At 45.2% G+C, this 18,664-nt stretch overlaps 1 protein-coding gene across 1 annotated transcript in view; it reads left to right on the forward strand.

The window, feature by feature from the left end:
- Nucleotides 1-2,043: 2,043 nt before the first annotated feature.
- PPP1R14C (protein phosphatase 1 regulatory inhibitor subunit 14C) overlaps nt 2,044-18,664 on the forward strand; it is a gene marked incomplete at its 5' end in the record, with an annotated part of 86,040 nt that continues 69,419 nt past the window's right edge. The window contains one exon of the mRNA XM_081251054.1: nt 2,044-2,355. Coding sequence (XP_081107180.1) covers nt 2,044-2,355 — 312 coding nt within the window. The remainder of the gene's footprint in view (nt 2,356-18,664) is intronic.

The raw sequence follows: 18,664 nt of genomic DNA on the forward strand, positions 1-18,664 counted from the left end.
GGCTTCCCTGGTGGTGCAGTGGTTAAGAGTCCGCCTACCAATGCAGGGGACACGGGTTCGAGCCCTGGTCCAGGAAGATCCCTCATGCCACAGAGCAACTAAGCCCGTGTGCCACAACTACTAAGCCCACGCACCACAACTACTGAAGTCCGCACGCCTAGAGCCTGTGCTCTGCAACGAGAGGCCACCGCAGTGAGAAGCCCGTGCACCGCAACGAAGAGTAGCCCCCACTCACCGCAACTAGAGAAAGTCCGTGCACAGCAGCGAAGACCCAACGGAGCCAAAAATAAGTAAATAAATAAATTTATTAAACAAAAAAATCTCTAGGAGCCAATCAGGGTAGTTTTGTCTCCCTTCTCCATGAAAGGTTGGGTGGGAAGCCTACCACCTTAAGGACAGCTGGCCTCTTCTAGGGGGCAGGGATTTTTAGCCTTGACCCCCTCTAATTACAAGAAGAGTCCAAGACGCACACCAGCCACCTTATTTCACACAATCCCCACTAGATCTTTCCTTTCACTCTTCAAGGCCAGACCTGTCCCGATGAACATTAGGCATGGAACACTTGGGAAAATCCCTTCGCAGTCATGTTCTGGCTGGAAAACCCCAAGTGAAGGAATAAAGCAGACACAAATCTAGATAGAGGAGACCAGGGCACCAGCCAGAAGAGTCAGGACAAACCTGCTGGCTACCTTTATTTTCAGTGTCTCTATAGCTGTGAGTCTAGGAGCCCACCCAGAATCCTCTCCATCATAGAAAGTGTTCAGAGGAAATCGACTTGATTCTTTATCTCTGAGAAACTTACTTGAGTAGCTGCCAGTAATCTTTACCAGGTTTTTAAAAAGTTCATAAAAGCTACTTACTTGTGTTTGAACATCTTTGCGGTTTCTTTCAGTTGCCTGAACAGAAATGTATTGTTATGTACAACAGAGACATATGTGTCTCCCTATAATTTTACACGCATACACGTGCAGTTTTCTGTTTAGAACTTTCTTCCCCATCTCCTTGCCCTAAACCGCATAATAAGCTCATTCATTTGTAACCCTTCTTGGCTGCCTGATGTTTTAAAAGTAGTCAGTCAGTGCTGTTACTTTGCTAGCTTCAAAGACGTTGTTTGGAAATGGTATTAAGAAAGCGGACTATGCAGGGAATACAATACTAGAAATGTAAGACCAGTAACCAACACTGACTCTGAGAGAAATATTTGCTGTCAGGATATCCCCAGTCCCTTGCCCAAGTGACATCAAGCCTTCTGCCCTTTAGATACAAAGATATCTGCATGCACTGTCTTTGAGGTAACAAGACACTGTGTAAGGGGGGGAAAAACGGGTCTGAAGAGAATTTCTCAGGCGCGGTGATTGCCTGATTGCACAAACATCAAACATCGCCTCGTCAGTTTTTCACACTCTCCGAGAGAGGAAGTGGCACGGATAGGAACGGGTGTTTGGAGCGGCGGGATGGGCCCGGGAGGGGAGGAGACACCGCCCCGCCCTCAGAGGAGGCGGCAGGGAGAGGGAAACCTCTGCGAGTAACCTGCACCTCGGCCCCTTCCCGCGTCCCCTGCCCCAGGCGGTCGACTGCGCAGTCCCCGGCAGCGCCGGCCGAGGCGGCGGGAGAAGCGCAATCCCCGTGTCCTGGAGGGCAGCACACGGCCACCCGCGCAGAGGACCATCCCTGACCCCAGACCCACGCCGGTCGCCCGTGCGCGTCTGCGCGCCCACGCCACCTTCGCCGCGCGCAACTCCCACGCCCCGGGCCCGCTGCCTGCCGGGCGCCGGATCCGCCTCCGGGGCTCGACCCAGAGGGTCCTCGGCGGAGTCCCTAGGGCTGCGGCCCCCGTCCCTCCCTCCTCCCCGCCCTCCCCCGCCCGCGCTCCTCCCGGTCGCCGCGGCTCCTCCTCCAGAGCTCCCCGCGAGCCGGCGGCGGCGCGGAGCAGGTGCTGACGAAGCCCGCGCATGCCGCTGCCCGGCCCGAGGCGGTAGCGGCGCCGGGCGCTCCGCCCGCCCCTCCTCCGGGCCGCACTCGGTCTCCGGCGCGCGCGGGGACATGTCGGTGGCGACGGGCAGCAGTGAGGCGGCCGGCGGGGCCGGCGGCGGTGGCGGCGGCGGCGCGCGGGTTTTCTTCCAGAGCCCCCGGGGCGGCGCCGGCGGCAGCCCGGGCTCGAGCAGCGGTTCGGGCTCCTCCCGGGAGGACTCGGCGCCCGTGGCCACGGCGTCCGCTGCCGCGCACGTTCAGCCGCAGCCGCGGCGCCACCAGCAGGGAAAAGTGACAGTAAAATACGATCGCAAGGAGCTTCGGAAGCGGCTCGTGCTGGAGGAATGGATCGTGGAGCAGCTGGGACAGCTTTACGGCTGCGAGGTACCTGGACGCGGGGCCGGGAGGGTCGGGGGCCTCCCTGGCCCCGCTGCGCAAACATAGGAATTCTCCAGGGCTCTGGCTCCCAGGCGCGCACCGCCCTGGCTCCTGGGGACCCAGGGCTGGGAGCGAGGCGCGGCGTGTTCTCTCTCCAGAGTGCCCTCTGGTGCCGGGGCGCAGCGATGGGGACGCCCCTCCTGGGTTCAGCTGCCGGGTGCCCGGAGAGCTGGGGGCCCCCTTGATGGCCGTGCCGAGGGCTGGGTCTTGCTCGGCGCCCTGCGTTTCTGCCAGCCCCGGGCTCTTCTCGGCTCCAGCTGCAGCTCCCCGAAGTGGGGCTCGGAGGGGATCACCCCGGCTGCGCGCAAACCCACGAGAACAGCGCTCACTGCTGGGACCCAGGCAGACCCGGTTTCTGTGGAGGAGGAGCAGGGAAAAGACTGAAAGCTGCTTAACGGAGAGGAGAGGTTCTGGGTACCTTAGAGACCACCTCGGTTTCTGAAATATACAACAAAATCATAAGCTGAACGCTTTCCCTTTTCCAGCCAGCCCCGACGCACATCTCCATAATTCGGCCTTGCATTACCAAAGCTGCACACGTTGGGCTTTGTTGAAACAGCTTTCTTTCTTCCTGCCCAGTTTCAGTTATTCCCGTTGACGGGCGCAGAATGAAAGCCTTGGGCAGCCTGGAAGGGTGCCTGGGTGGAAGGAAGGGAGCCTGCGGGTGGTGTGCGGGATGCCCGGAATCGCCCAGCTCCCCCTGCGCCGCGACATTTACTTCCCACAGTTCAGGGGCTAAGCTGATAACGCAAATCTGTCTGCCGCGTCAGGAGAAATAGTTGATGTAAGGAGAAATATTTAGAATAAGCTGTTACAAAAGTATGGCAGAAAAATGACCGAAGCCAAAATGATCGCCCGTGAGTGTCTTTAATAACAGTATTTGTAAATGAAGTCTTCTACGTCTCTTAAGGGAGTGGAGTTTGGAAAGGGTGGAAGAATGGAGAGGGTTAATAATTAAGGATATGGTTTCTAAGTTAAAGCTAGGTTTGTGTCTATAGGGCTGTTACCCTCTACAGCAAAAATGAAAGCCAGATGAACCCACTGGCTTTTCCTCCTGTTTAGATTTCACACATTTTATGGCCTATTGTGAAAACATATTTTCCCTAACATTCTCATCGGCGCAAGGAAACAGCATTCTCATTACAGACGCCTGATGAATGATTGTGATATAATGAAGCTTGACTATATGACTAATGGGCTTGTAAAAATATATTGTTTCTCCAGCCCAGCTCTTAGAAAAAGCCATTTTAATTGCATAAATAAAACTGGCCAAAATAGGAAGTGTTTATGGGTTTTTTTTTTAAAATAGGAAGTTGGCAAAACTCTTTAAAGAAACAATATATTTGATTTAGCTGGGATTACTGTGGGATGGATGGATGTGCCCAGTCTTGCCTCTGTAGAATCCAATTACTTTTCACTTATTTCATACTGGTCTTTATACTCCATTTTGGGTTTGGAGAAGATTTGGGTTAATAGAGAAACTGTTGCTGAAATTAAGAATGATTGAGCAATGTTCTTTTTATGGGAGACTAAATAGATGTAGCTTTGGGAAGAGTTCCAGCCTCTCATCAGGTTGGCAAATCATATATTTTAAAGGTTCTTCTGAATAATCGGAAAAAAATGAAAGATTGAATACTCACTGTATTACACATGTAGGTTAGGTACCTATTTTAAAGGGTAAATATGACCTTGAATCTTTTCCTTGTACTTCTCCCATTTCAGACCTCAACGTATAGCAAACAGCTAGAGAGTTGAGAGGTTTTGTGGTGAAATGACACAAGATGCTATAGGCTGCCCGCATGTCATTAAAATGGGGCAAATATTCCTCTTCAAGTTGTTCTGTCATTTTAGGTTGAAGGAATATAAGTCATTGAAAGGGTTGTTGGCAATTTGTAAATACTATATTGATGCTATACCTTTGGTGAATAATAAAAAGGCTGTGGACTAATAAGTAGCCACGTAAGGGATTGTCTTCTGCCATCTATTTTTCCACTGGTAGGGCTCTATTTTTAGCTTCATTTCTCTGGTCTGGTAGTCTTTCCTTGCTGATAGCTTCAAGTATTTCAGCCTCTGGTTTGTGAATCGAGAAGGACCTACCTGGCTCGTAGCTCTGAATCTCATGACTATGAAGGTTAGGAAATGTCCTTTTTTACACTTAAAATTGGTAATGTCTCCAAATGTTTAGCCCATGAAATTGACACGGAAAGCCAGCTTGCCAGACTTCGAACCAGCCAGAGGCCTGAGCTATCTGCCAGGTTGGGGGATCTTCCAGATGAACGTGTATTTAATTTCAGAAGAACTTGCATCAGGCCGCTCAGCAGTTAGATGACTTGTCCTTTTCAGAATAGAAAATAGTGGTCTTTTAGAGTGACATAAAGTATGATATTTAAAATTAGAAAGGAGTGGGAGAGAAGAAATACACAGAATAACTTCCTGGCTATGGTTTTATCGAGAAGTTTGCAGTGGCCAATCGGTTTTATACAGAGAATAATACAAAGACAGAATTTATGGAGTACTTATATTATGCACTGCGTGTTGTTCCAGGCACTGATTCATTTAGTCATTACAACAACCCATATGAAGAGAGTGCTGTTATCATCTTTGTTTTACAGATGAGGAAACTGAGACACAGAGGGATTAAGAGGCTTTCGCAAGTTCACATAGCTGGTGAATGTCACTGGGTGAGGTGGGGTAAGAGCCCAGCAGTGTGGCTCTGGTCCATGTTCTAAGCACCGAGCCTGCTTATAACTCTGCAGGGTCCTGTGCAAGAGAACAGATGGAGGCCCTCACAGCATGTGTCGAAATGTTTAAAAGTTATGAATCAAGCTAATGAGCATTCATATATATTCTATCCTCCTACCTTGGCAAAGATATCTTCATAATGGCCTGGAAAGCTAGGCTTGAACTTTGAATTCTCAGATTTCCCAGAGCTCAGAGCTGGTTGGGAGAATCTTCCCCTGGGCCAGGACCTGCTTCCCTCGGTTCTTCACCTGTGATACCTTCAATGAGGTAAAGGGCATCGTGTCCACTCGCATGTCCAGTCTGTCCACACTGCCTGCCCCCCACCCCCAACTGTGCCTCTGGCTCCAACCAGTGGCAAAGTCCCCCTTTGGGAGGCCAGACCTGGAAGGAGCCTGTTCATGCCCTGGAAGTGTCCTGGTATTTGATCAGGGAATTCTGGGGACTCAGAGTGTAGGCTAAAACCAGATGGAGGGTTACCGGCTCTGGATGGGTAAGTCCACCTGGTCCCAGGAACTCTGCAGGAAGATGAGTGGGGCCCAGGGCTGTGGCCCCTCCTACACAGTCTAAGGGTGGTATTGTTAAACACCACATCATACGTACAGCAGAAACTAACACAACATTGTAAAGCAACTATACGCCAATAAAAATTAATAACCCCCCCCTCCCCATCATACAGCCATTTGGATACATAAATAAATGTCTTTATAGATTCTAAAATGATTATTTACGTTTATAGTTATTTTCCATTTCATCTTCTTGTACAGTTAGTTACATTTTCACCTAGGAATTTGCTTATAACAGAACTGCTAGGTTAAATCTACATCCACATGTAAGAATTTCTGTTTTAAGACATTTTCATATCTCTCCCAAACCTTGATAGTTTTTAAGAGCATTTTTTTAATAACAAATTTAATCAGTTATACATATACATATGTTCCCATATCCCCTCCCTTTTGCGTCTCCCTCCCACCCTCCCTATCCCACCCCTCCAGGCAGTCACAAAGCACCGAGCTGATCTCCCTGTGCTATGCGGCTGCTTCCCACTAGCTATCTACCTTACGTTTGGTACTGTATATATGTCCATGTCTCTCTTTCGCTTTGTCACAGCTTACCCTTCCCCCTCCCCATATCCTCAAGTCCATTCTCTAGTAGGTCTGTGTCTTTATTCCTGTCTTACCCCTATGTTCTTCATGACATTTTTTCCCTTAAATTCCATATATATGTGTCAGCATACAGTATTTGTCTTTCTCTTTCTGACTTACTTCACTCTGTATGACAGACTCTAGGTCCATCCACCTCATTACAAATAGCTCAATTTCGTTTCTTTTTATGGCTGAGTAATATTCTTAAGAGCATTTGATATCTGGCATAGTGTCTACTTTGACGAGTATTGCAAGAGGACTTAACTGGATAAGTCATGTCAATTTTTCCCATCTTGCCCAGCATCAAGATAACATCTGTACTTCCAGTTTTGCAGTTTGATTTGCTTTGGAAATAAAAGCCTGTAGTTAACCTCAGATTACTGAAATGCCTGCAGCAGCCTAGCCATTAACAGACTTGTATACTGAGGGTATCTCCTGGGTTATCCTGAATGTCCATTTAGGGGGGCTTTCCTTTTGCTGCAGCTGTCTGCATTTTAAAAAGTGGTTTCTGGCACGTTACACTCTTTCATCTTCCCTTACTCCCTACCATCCTCATTCTGTAAGTCAGTGGTTCTCAAATTGTTTTGACTGTGGCCCTAGAAAGAAACACTTGCTGCCTGATACACATACTGACACATGGATGGATGAAAACAGAGATTCACAAAGCGCCACTTAAAGTTACCATGTACGTGAAAGAAAAATTACAAAGTTAATATTAAATATGACTTTATTAATGTTGAAATACAATATTCTGTTCTACTTAATTTACCACAATTGCTGGTTGTGACCCTCTAAATTGATTTCATAACACATTTTGGGGTTGCAACCTGCCATTAAAAAAATAACTGCTCCTGAAGGGGAAAAGATATATATAAGATAATCAGCTAAAATTTATTGAGTGCTTTCTGTGTATCAGGTATGGTTCATGGAATCCTAGTAACAACCTCTGATATTCCCATTTCATGGATGTGGAAACTGAGGCACAGAGAAGTCAAGAAGTTGCCCCAGGCCCCTCAGCTGGGACACAGCAGAGCAGGGCTGTGTCCAGAAAGTCAGCTGTACCTTAATCACTGCTTCTTGAGGTGGGGCAGTGCCTGGCACCTTCTTGAACCCCTGTAGGTTGCTTCCTCCCCTGATGCAGCTGTTGTAACTTCTGAGCTGACTGATGTTGCATGTAGGGGGACACCAGTGTCCATGGATTTGTTCTTGGATCAGGCCTCCTGTTTTTAGTTCAGGTCGTTGCTTTGTTCTCGATTCCTACTCTGCAACACCAAATTAGCCTGCTTTGCTGCTTTGTTAGTCCCTCAGCTGGAAGGTAGAAAGTGCTATCTAGAAGATGGTTTGTGGATTATGTGGTGAATCCCCATTTGTGTAGGTATTTGAGAATGAATAGACTTTTAAACAAAACTGCTTAAAAAAAAAACTCCATAAACTCAATCTGTAAAATATTAAGGAATAAATTAAACATGTTAAAAGTCCATGAATAAAACAATTCTAAATTGCCAAAGGATGAAATGAAAACTGTACTTAACAGGTTTCCCTTTGGAACAATGGTTAGGGAAATTTGGTGTGGAGGCAGTGATTAAAAGAGTAAATGCTTCGAAGCGAGGTGAACCTGAAAGGTACGTTGGCCCCAGCATTTAGTAGTGCTTAGAGATTGGGCAATTTCCTTAACCTCTCTGAGCCCCACTTTTCCCCTGCGTTTAAGGGAATAGTCCTGGCCGCTTTGTGGTGGTGTTATGAGGACCGAATGGGTCCGACCGTGGAGCTGGACCTTAGTCGGTGTTGTAGTTTGAATCATAACCAGCCACTAACTGTTGGTCGTTCCCTGTGATGTGGGAGAGGAGGAGGGGGGAAGATAAAAGAAGTATTCGTACCTATTTGGTGGTAGAATTTGGAGACGGATGTGAGGTCAGAGGCGTTGGTGTATTTTTGAACTTGAACATGGGCAAATATTCGCTCTGTCATTCCCTTTTTTCCTAGAGCCTTCCTCGTTCTGGAAGTTCCTGTGGATTTTCATATATGTGGAGGGAAGTTACGCATCAACAATTTGAAGGCAGGATTGGTCTTAATTTTCTTTGTCTGTGTTCCTTGTAGGGCACAGTTCTTCAGCCCTTAAGCATTTATTTGAGTGAATGAAAAACGGTCAACCTTCCGAAAACCTTTTAAAAGTCATTCATCTTTTAGTACTGGCTTATTTGGTGGTGCTCCTTTATCATGCTCATGGCTATGGAAAAAAACTGATGCAGGGTTTGGTTACAATCATCTATGTCAAGCTCTTGCATCATTACTGTTTTATTTTAGCATTTTTGGATATACACCTACCTCCATTGACCTATTTTGCTCAAAACAGGAATTGAAAGACAGTAGTCGCAGCTAATTGATTTTTAAGCTTAGACTGAGAGAATTCTTTGGAAAACTGAATCTTCCTCATGTCTCCCGTCCACTCTTTTCCTTTGCTTCTACTGTTCCCCTTGCCACACTAGCCTACCTGCCCTTCTCATCTCTGACACCTGTTTGTTTCCAGTATCTTCCATTTTTCTCTCACCTTTGAAACAACCTGGCTTCATAGGATACCCTTGCCCAGCTCATAGTCTCCTCAAAGACATCATCTCTTTCTAGATGAGGGAACAACTGAGTCTGTTTCATTTTCCATGTGGTGTGTGCACCATGTGCATAATTGCATTTTGTAGTTTACTCTCTTGTCTCCTGTTTCGTGCACTTGTCTATTTCAAACCTTCACCTGTCTTTTAAAAAATTATTATTTTTTTTTATTTTGTTTTTGGCTGTGTTGGGTTTTTGTTGCTGCATACGGGCTTTCTCTAGTTGCGGCGAGCGGGGGCTACTACTCTTCATTGCGGTGCGCGGGCTTCTCATTGCGGTGGCTTCTCTTGTTGCGGAGCCCGAGCTCTAGGCGTGCAGGCTTCAGTAGTTGTGGCACGCGGGCTTCAGTAGTTGTGGCTCGCGGGCCCTAGAGCGCAGGCTCAGTAGTTGTGGCGCACGGGCTTAGTTGCTCCACGGCATGTGGGATCTTCCCAGACCAGGGCTTGAACCCGTGTCCCCTGCGTTGGCAGGCGGATTCTTAACCACTGCGCCACCAGGGAAGTCCCCACCTGTCTTTTCAAGGCACCCTTTCTGTTACCTGCCCTGCGCCTTGCAGCCTCCCGCTGTTCTAGCCAATCCATCACCCTCCCGGGCACTTCCTTCTCTTAAGTACCTTCCTACCTCGGCTGCTTTTCAACCTCCTCCTTTCACCCCAGCACATACACAAGTTGCAGTGTTTCTTTCCGTTACCACAACCTCCTACCACAGAAATGCTTCCCTTTCTCAATCCTGTACTCCCTCTGGTTGCTGCCCTATCTTCTCCGTCCCTTGCTATTTTTCCAGATCTTTCTCCCCCCATGACACCCACTGTTTATCCACTGCAATCTGATGTTGGCTCCCCCATGGCTTCCCTGAGGATCTTCTTGCTTTTCAGTCCAGTGGTTTGTTTGGGTCTTTATTTTACTTGACCTTCTGAGGCATTAGGTGCCCTTCACCATTTCCTAGGGAAGCTTTGAGCAGTCCTCGCCTGGCTCTCATCCTACTCTCTAGCTACCCTTCCAGCCTCCTTTCTGGCTTTTCGTCCTCTGCCCGCCTCTTCAGTGTTGTCACACTGGCTCTGTCTTTGGGCCTCTGCTCTGTTTTTTCTGTTTCTTCCCCACTCCTGCATCCTCTTTCTGGTTGAGATGAATACTCCTGTGGCCTCAGGTGCTGTCCATATGCTGACAACCCTTCAATCTGTATGTTTAGCCCTGATCTGTCTTCTGAGTACCAGACATACTCAGATGCCCCGTGGGAACCTCAGCTTTAGCTGCTCTGAAACTGAGGTTCTCATTTTCCTCTGCAGCCTGCCCCTCTTCCTCAGTTCCCTGGGTGAATGGGAGGCACGCTGTCCACAGGTGTCCCAGCCGAGAGCATGCTGACCTCTCCCTGCGGGTCACATCCAGCGGTCAGGAGGTCTTGTGGACGCCTCCTCAGAGCTCTGGAATCTGATTCTTCGGCTTCTCGCTGCCACCGCTTTAGTCCGGCACCATATAATTTCTCACCTGTGTTATAGAAGAGACACTTTGGTCTCGTGTCCCTCAAATTACTGCTACTACTAGCACTAGTACTACTGCCAGACCTCTACTATTGCTGCTGTTATTACTACTTCTGCTACTCAAGTAGCTCTCGGTCCAGGGCCAGGTGATTTATGCATTTTATCTCCTCCAGTCGATCCTGACAGTAACTTTATGAGATGGGCGGTATTATCTTAATTTCTTCTCGTTATAGAGGAAGAAACTGAGGTCAGAGAAGTTGTTCCTTGTCCTTGTCCAGGGTCACGCTGACTCCCAAAGTCACACAGCCTCGATGCTACCGTTGCTCCCAGCAGCTGCGTTTATTAAGTTCTTACTGCACAGCCCGTCCTTCCTGAGTCCTCGTTCATTCCCTACAGTAACTCTGCAAGGGAGGTAGAGAGACCGAGGTACAGAGAGCCTGAGCGACAGGTCCCAGTCAGAGGCCACGTCATTCTCCAGTGGCAGAGGCCGGAGCGAAGCCCTGTCTCTGGTTCCTGGGCTGGAGTCTTCTCCTCTGGCCCTTCATCTCCAGCTCTCCCTCAACACGGGAGCTTCGGAGCCCCCTCCACACGGCCGGCTGGAGTGTTTCTAAAATCCTGACCGGATCTAGTCCCTCCACAGTCTTCAGGATACGGCCTGCGACAAGGCTCAGGGCTCTGCTGCTGGTCCCTCTCCGGTCTCATCTCCTTCCCCCAGCCCACCCTTGCTTCTTCAGTTATCGACTGAGATCCTAGTGCAGGTCAGGCAGGAGCCCCTTCCCGTTTGTCTCTCTCAGCCAGAATCACCTCTCCCTCCCTCCCTCCTCCTCCTCACCTGCCTGCCTCTTACCTGTTCTCCTCCAGGAAACGTCTGTCACAGGTGTCATCACTGGCAGGCTGGCTGATGGGGCTTTGCTGGCTTGTGCTCACCCCTGTCTCGGCCCCTTTCTATAATCTTGTCTCTTGCAGCTTCTGAGGGCAAAATCTTGTGGTCCCTGCAGCCCTAGTGGCCTCTTGCATCCTGGCTGCACTCAGGGGTCCAGGACCTGGCTGTCCAGTGAGTGACGCAGAAACTGGTCCCCTAGACCAGATGGTAGCATCTTCCGGTGCCGTGCATTTCAGAAATACATACCCCAACTTGAGTGCATTAATGTAATTTGGCTCTGCCTGTATTAAAAATCTGCTCTTCATGGGACTTCCTTGGCAGTCCAGTGGTTAAGACCCCGAGCTTCCACTGCAGGGAGCGCGGGTTTGATCCCTGGTTGGGGAACTAAGATCCCGCATGCTGCACGCAGAGCAGCCAAAAAAAAAAATCTGCTCTTCTGTCGTTGACCTGAAGTTTCAGTTCTTTTTCATGCTTAGGAATTATATACATGTGTTTTTTTTTGAAACTGTGAGCTAAAAGGACATTATGATGGAATAAGGCACAGAGGCCCAGGTGATGAAAGTCTTCAAAGGAAGTAATCACTCATTACCGCCATTCTTCTCTGTAATTTTAACTTTTCAGTGTGTACAAGAATATTATTTTGTTTGCACAGTAATCGTTCATTTCTTTGGAAGTGGAGATGCTTGCTGTGCTGGGAAGGGGTGAGGGCTTTTCCGTTAGAAGATAAGATTCGGAGCAACAGGCTCACACGAGCCTTGATAGAACAAGGAATGAAAGCCAGGATTCCTGCCTCTGCTTAAAAGTTTGGGCCAATAAATTCTCACCAGGTTTTTCTTAGTCACCACTGGCATTTTGGAAATCTGTTCCACTGAGTAAAAGCTTAGAAAAAAGAAGAGACCAGAGTGTGAATTAGTCTGTAAAGCATCACTTTATGGTTGAGGAAAAAATGATCACAGAAGGGCTTTTCCTTTTTGAAAGAATCTTTAGGTCAAACTGTGGAAAGACCTGTGGAGGGAAGGAATATTCATTCATTCCAACAGGTATTTACATAGATGGGGAAAAAGGAAGAAGATGCCTTAATTCATTTAAACTGTATAAGAGAAAAAAGAGAAAGTAAAGGGACCCTTCCTGTTATAGGGGAAGAATGGAGGTGTCCATATGATTGGAAGCCCCTTGAGGGTGGCAACTATTTCCTGTTCACGGTTGTATTAGTGTTTTCAATACATTTATTTACCACATAGTGGTTGTGTATTTCTTCCTTTACTCAAAGCCTGTTTTCGGGAAAGATTATCTTAAATTCATTGACATTATAATGTAAATGACTAAAAACACTTTATCGTTCAGGTTAATAGGAAGTAAGGTCTTAGGTAAGAGAAAGTCGTCAGTTAATAGCTGACCTTCAGGAGTGAATACATGGCGCAGGCTGTATCATCTGTGGGCTGTGGGACCATGGTGGCATCTATGAGATCTATGACTCGAAACGTGTTCTCAGTATGATGTCGTGGGAAGGGTCCTGGCCTCTGTTCTAGCAGGGCTGCCACTTGCCAGATGACCTTGGCAAGTCATTTTCACATAGGCTTTTGTTTTCAGGTTTTCTTTCCTCATCTGAAAAAAAAAAAAAAAAAAAGGAAGTCTAGGGCTTTCAGGCTCTGATCTTTATAGAGATTCTATAATAAAGCTGACCGTGCCTTGGAGAAAATGAGATTTATTAAAGAGAGGGTGATATTTAAAGCAGTAATAGAGGGTCTTTCCTCTCAAGGCAAACCTGAGACAGTTAGACTAGTTCACCAAAGGATCATCTGATTTACATAGTCATTTCAGTAGCTAAAGTGAGTGTCTCCAGCCTTCCCTTGCATGATGTCTTATGTGATGCCACTTGGACGGGAAGGATCCAGCTGAGAAGCCTTTTTAAAAGAACCCTCTTTCCCTCTCCAGCACTTCCTCCCCACTGTTGATTTCCAAGTTAAATTTGAAATCTAACAGTGCAGATACTCAGAGCTACCCTATCTGCCTATTTTTTTTTTTGCATTTAATTGGGTTAACCTTTAAGAAGAGCTGGCATATTTGACTTAAAGCTTTTAGGCATATAAGTTATAATATTGCCTGTTGGAGACCTTTCCTGTTATTATTTGTCCATTATCTTGGCAGCTTATAATTAACTAATGGTGGTATTTATTTTAACTTGAGGAAGAATTGTGTTGAGATATAAAACGAGCATCTGAGAGAGAAAAGTGCAGCACCTTTAGGAAATAAATTTTTTAAAAGGCAGAGTACAAATTAGCCTAAATAAGAGTCTGAATAAATCTGTACTAAACAAATTAATTTTCACTGGGGAATTTATTCCTGGAATGTCACTTTATAGTTAGTTTTAGAACATGATGGGATAGAAAAAAGAAAGTAAGATTTTTCATAGGCAGTTCCGGTAAGAAGTGAAAAGCAGAATTGATTGATCTTTATAATATTTGTTTATTTTGTTTCATGATAGAATCCATAAAGCACCATCAGATAATCCCATTCCTCCACACAAAAGCTCTGTGATGTTAGTAGTTATCCTATTTTTAAAATGTGAACATTGAGACTCAGAGGGGCTTAGTAACATGCCCACGTTGAAATTGCCAGTAAGACGAAAAGGAAGACTCAGAGTTGGAAACATGGAACATGTTTCTTGGAAACCATGAACATCAGTTTCATCTTCACCCCCTGATCATTTCCATGGATTCTAGCATTTTTGACCGATACACTGGGCAAGCCTTTTCTGCTTAATTTCTTCGACATATTTTCAAATATACTGCATCTTAGTTGAACAATTTACAGTATTCTATTATTTTTTAGATGAACCATTTAGAGGATTCAGCTGTTTCTTTAGAAAAATTCAAATCTATTAGTTCTCAAGTATACATCACAGTTGAGTGTGCTACTTATTTCTGATTGCCAGGTTTGCGTGAGCAGTTAGTATTGGAGTCCTTATGTTCTCTATTTATCCACTTAGATGGAATTTTGAGGTAAAAAGTTGGAAACTCACTTTAAATAAGCCATTTTATCCTACATGTTTGAAAGTACCAAATATTACCTTTGACATGGTTGAAGTAAAGAAATAATGCTTCTTCTAAGTAAAATGTGAAAAACCCTTATTAACAACATCCTTTGCTTCTGCCTAAGGATGTTTTTGTCCTGAGCTGCTATGGTCCACCATCTATTAATATCTTTTATGTTTTCTATGTCAGTAGTACAACTGACAGAGCTGCTTCATTCGTTTCTGCAAATGTTAATGGAATCAAATCTGTTTTAAGCCAAGCAAGTAAGATGTTGAGTTTTTGGATTGGTAAAGATAGCTTTTCTGCTTGGTTCTTAGGAGCTAGTACTCCACGTAACAATTCTAATTAGTCAACTGGTTTTTCTCCTCTTTGTGATGGGGTGTGGAAGCTCGCTAACAAGTCGGAAGAAAGTGAGTCATTGATTTGGTGCTCAAACATGATTATGCTTGCTATAATGAAAACACTCTACAAATATTACAACTAAAAAAAAAGAACATGTACTGTCTCTGGTAGACAAGGGCCTTTTGTTAAGCTAAAATATTCCATTTCTTCATCAAACCCCAGATGGTTCAGTATTTAGTAAGCTTATGCCAGAAGCAGTTTATATGGATGGATGTTTAGATAGTGAAAGTGTGTGTGTGTGTGTGTGTGTGGTGTGCGTGTGTATGTGTGTGTGTATCTAGGTAAACAGACAGACCATCACCCAAACTAGCCTGAGTCTTTAAAAGCATTTAGTTGCCAGTCACGTCTCAAACTTCTGCAATATTCCCATGTTAAATTTCAGAGAGGGATAGTGGGCTGCATTTAATACGTGGAAGATCCTTGGGTTGAGTTAACTCATTATTCTGAAGAAGAAAATGAGGAACTAGTTTATTTATCCTTGACACCTTACTCTAAATTGCCTTGCATAAAGCAATTTAAACCAATCAAGGAGGGCAAAGAATGAGATACAGAGAACATATAAAACAGTAAAGTGAAATCCAAATTCTCAAGCTAGTCGTTATGACTAAGACACTGACCCCCTCGGCTGCCTCCACAGGTGCAAGGCCAACCTCTGAGCAGTCCTGGAGGGCGTGAGTGTGGACCTGGCCTTCCTCGGAAGGAATTCAGGCTATCTTTTCCCTTTCACTAATCAAAACAAACTGAAAAGTTTTTAGAGACGGCTGCTTACTGGTGATAGGAAATAGGTTGTCTTATCTCGGGATCCCTGCAGGTTGGGATCACGGTTCTTTTTCCATCCTTTTTGCTGGGATGCAGGGCATGGAGTTCTAAGATAGCCCCTCCCACCTCTCTGGGGTAGGAGTGGGCGTGGTCTTCCAGAAGGAGGAGGCAGGCTCCCCCGGCCCGACCCGCCTTTTTTTTGCAGACTGGGTGTGAGCCGTCACCCTCGGCTTCCTTTAATTTCTCCCTTTAAATGATAGAGCCCTCTCGGGGATGTTTTGAGGATGAATAAGGTTAAAAATCATCCCAGGAAAAGTCAAGGATACTTATGAAAGTACTACTAGCAACATCTGTGATCTTTTTTTCCATAGTTAATTCTGCCTTGTTAATACATATATTCAAATGAAAGGTATGTCCATTGGTCAAAAAGAGAGAAGAGGCTTTTGGAGTTTTTTTATTTTGAATAATTTTTGGTGGAGTTTACACCTTGATTGAAAATTTTGGTCACACACCAGGTTTTGTGGATATAGAATAATCTAGTTAGTGTCCCAATGAAAAGTCTTCTTGTTGGGTTGCTTCAAGAAAATTACCTTTTTAATTCAAGAGACTTATCACATTTGAGTTAAGTGATGATGGATAATGTGCATTCTGGATACAAATCGTTTTCATAGGATGTCTTTGTGCTTAGAAAAAAGACTGCAAAGATATAATAAAAAGTGCTTTTTAGTATCATTATGGGTACTTTTTAAAAAATTATTTATTTATTTATTTATTTTTGGTTGTGTTGGGTCTTCGTTTCTGTGTGACGGCTTTCTCTAGTTGTGTCAAGAGGGGGCCACTCTTCATCACAGTGCGCGGGCCTCTCACTATCGCGGCCTCTCTTGTTGCGGAGCACAGGCTCCAGATGGGCAGGCTCAGTAGTTGTAGTCCACGGGCCCAGTTGCTCCGCGGCATGTGGGATCCTCCCGGACCAGGGCTCGAACCCGTGTCCCCTGCATCGGCAGGCAGATTCTCAACCACTGCGCCACCAGGGAAGCCCTATGGGTACTTTTAATTTTATTTATGCTTTGTATGATGAATGTGTATTCCCTTCATAAGAGAAATCTAGGTTATTTAGAAAAAGGTGGGGGTGGGTATCATACCTGATCTGCTGTCATCGTAAGAAGAGGCTTCCTTTCTCTTCCATGATCAATCTCTCTCCTGTCACAGGGCTTGATAATGTTCAGAGCAACTTTTGAGGTGTTTTGCCTTCTCTTCTCAGGCAGTGTTTTTTTTAATTGCAAATAATTAAGGGGAAAATGAACCAACAAGTGTGTTCGTATTAAATTCTTTCCATTTTCAGAATAACTAGTGATAAGGCTTTTGGAAAGTAAGGTGTCTTTATCTTTTTGGGTGGAAAGACCATCTGTGGAGAGGATGGTGCTACCAACCACGGGACAGAAGGGAGTTTAGAAGGAAGATGGGATCACCCTTTACCTTCTCTGAGGAGCCCATCCCCATCCTCCTACTCAAAAGGGGCTTTCTTCTTCATCTTCAGCCTTTCCTTCAAGAGTCATAGATCTTAAGATCTGTGCATTTCATGGTATGTAAATAATGTCTCAATAAAGTGCTAGACACGCAGACACAAGACTCTCTCCCCGTTTCCTCCTCTCTTTGCCCAGATCGAACAGGGAGCTTGTCTGTACCTTTTGTCCGCATTTTATCACCTTCTGCTCCCCCTTGGCCCACTGCTGTGTCGCTGTCTCTCCTCTCCACCCAGAGGGCTTGTGCCCTTCAGGTTGCTGAGACCCTCATGCCCATCTCAGTTCTCGTCTTTTGTGCTCTCAGCAGTGTTTTTTTGTTTCTTTTTAAATAGATTTATTTATCTCAGACCATAGTTGGAATCCTGGGCATTTTCTCTCTTCTTTTTTTTTTTTTTTTTTGAATGTTTGAATTTAATTTATTTTTTTATACACCAGGTTCTTTTTAGTTATCCATTTTATACATATTAGTGTATATACGTCAATCCCAATCTCCCAATTCATCCCCCCACCCCCGCCAGCAGTGTTTGCCCTGCTTTCTGAAGCCACTCTATCCATTATCCATCCATCAGCCATCTTGCCCTCCGTCCATCCTCCCATCAGCCATCGTGCCATCGATCTGTCTCTGTCTCCAATACCCATCCAGCAGTCCTTGCAACCACTTTCTGCTGGGCCCACTTACTTTTTTTTTTAACAAATAAACTTTATTTTTATTTTTTTATTTTTTATTTTTTATAAACTTTATTTTTTTAGATGGCTTTAGATTTACAGAAAAACTACAAAGACTGCACTCCGTGTACTCTGTGACCAGTTTTACCTATTAGCAACACCTTAAATTACTATGGTAAATTTGTTACAATTAATGAACCAATATTGATACATGATTTTAACGAAAATCCACACTTTATTTAGCTTCCTTAGTTTTTATCCAGGGTCTTTTTTCTGTTCCAGGGTTCTGTCCAAGATACCACGTTACATTTAGTTGTCATGTCTCCTTAGACTCCTCTTGGCTATGACCGTTTTTTGGGCTCTCCTTGTTTTTCATAACCTTGACAGTTGTGTGAAGTACTGTTAGGTATTTTGTAGAAATGCCCTGCAAATGGGATTTGTCTGATGATTTTCTTATAATTAAACTGGGATTATGGGTTTTTGGGAGGAAAGCCACAGAGGTAAAGGGCAGTTCTCATCACATCCTGTCAAGGGGCATCCTATCAACAGGACTTAATCACTGTTGATGCTGGCCTTGACCACCTGGCTGGCGTGGTGTCTGTCAGGTTCCTTCACAGTAAAGTTACTCCCTCTCCCACTTTCTATACTGTATTCTTTGGAAGGAAATCACTATGTGTAGTCCCTACCTAAGGAATGGGGAGTTATGCTCCAATCCTTATATCTCTATATGATTTATATGGAATTCTTCTGCATGGGACACTTATCTCCTCTTCCCCAATTTTTTATTTAGTCAATAATTTATTTAAATCAATATGGACTTGTGGATATAATAAATATGTGTACTTTGGGTTAAAATTCAATGCTGCTGTATTTATTTGTTGCTCGAATTGTTTCAACTTCGGGAGCTATTTCAGTTGGCTCCTTTGTATGTTTGACATACTCCCATCATTGTGTGTGTGTGTGTGTGTGTGTGTGTGTTTAATACTTCCTTACTTTCTGGTGCTACAAGGTGTTCCAGGTTC

This window comes from Mesoplodon bidens (assembly GCF_964165515.1).
Source record: "Mesoplodon bidens genome assembly, chromosome: 12".
Classification (NCBI taxonomy): Eukaryota; Metazoa; Chordata; class Mammalia; order Artiodactyla; family Ziphiidae; genus Mesoplodon; species Mesoplodon bidens.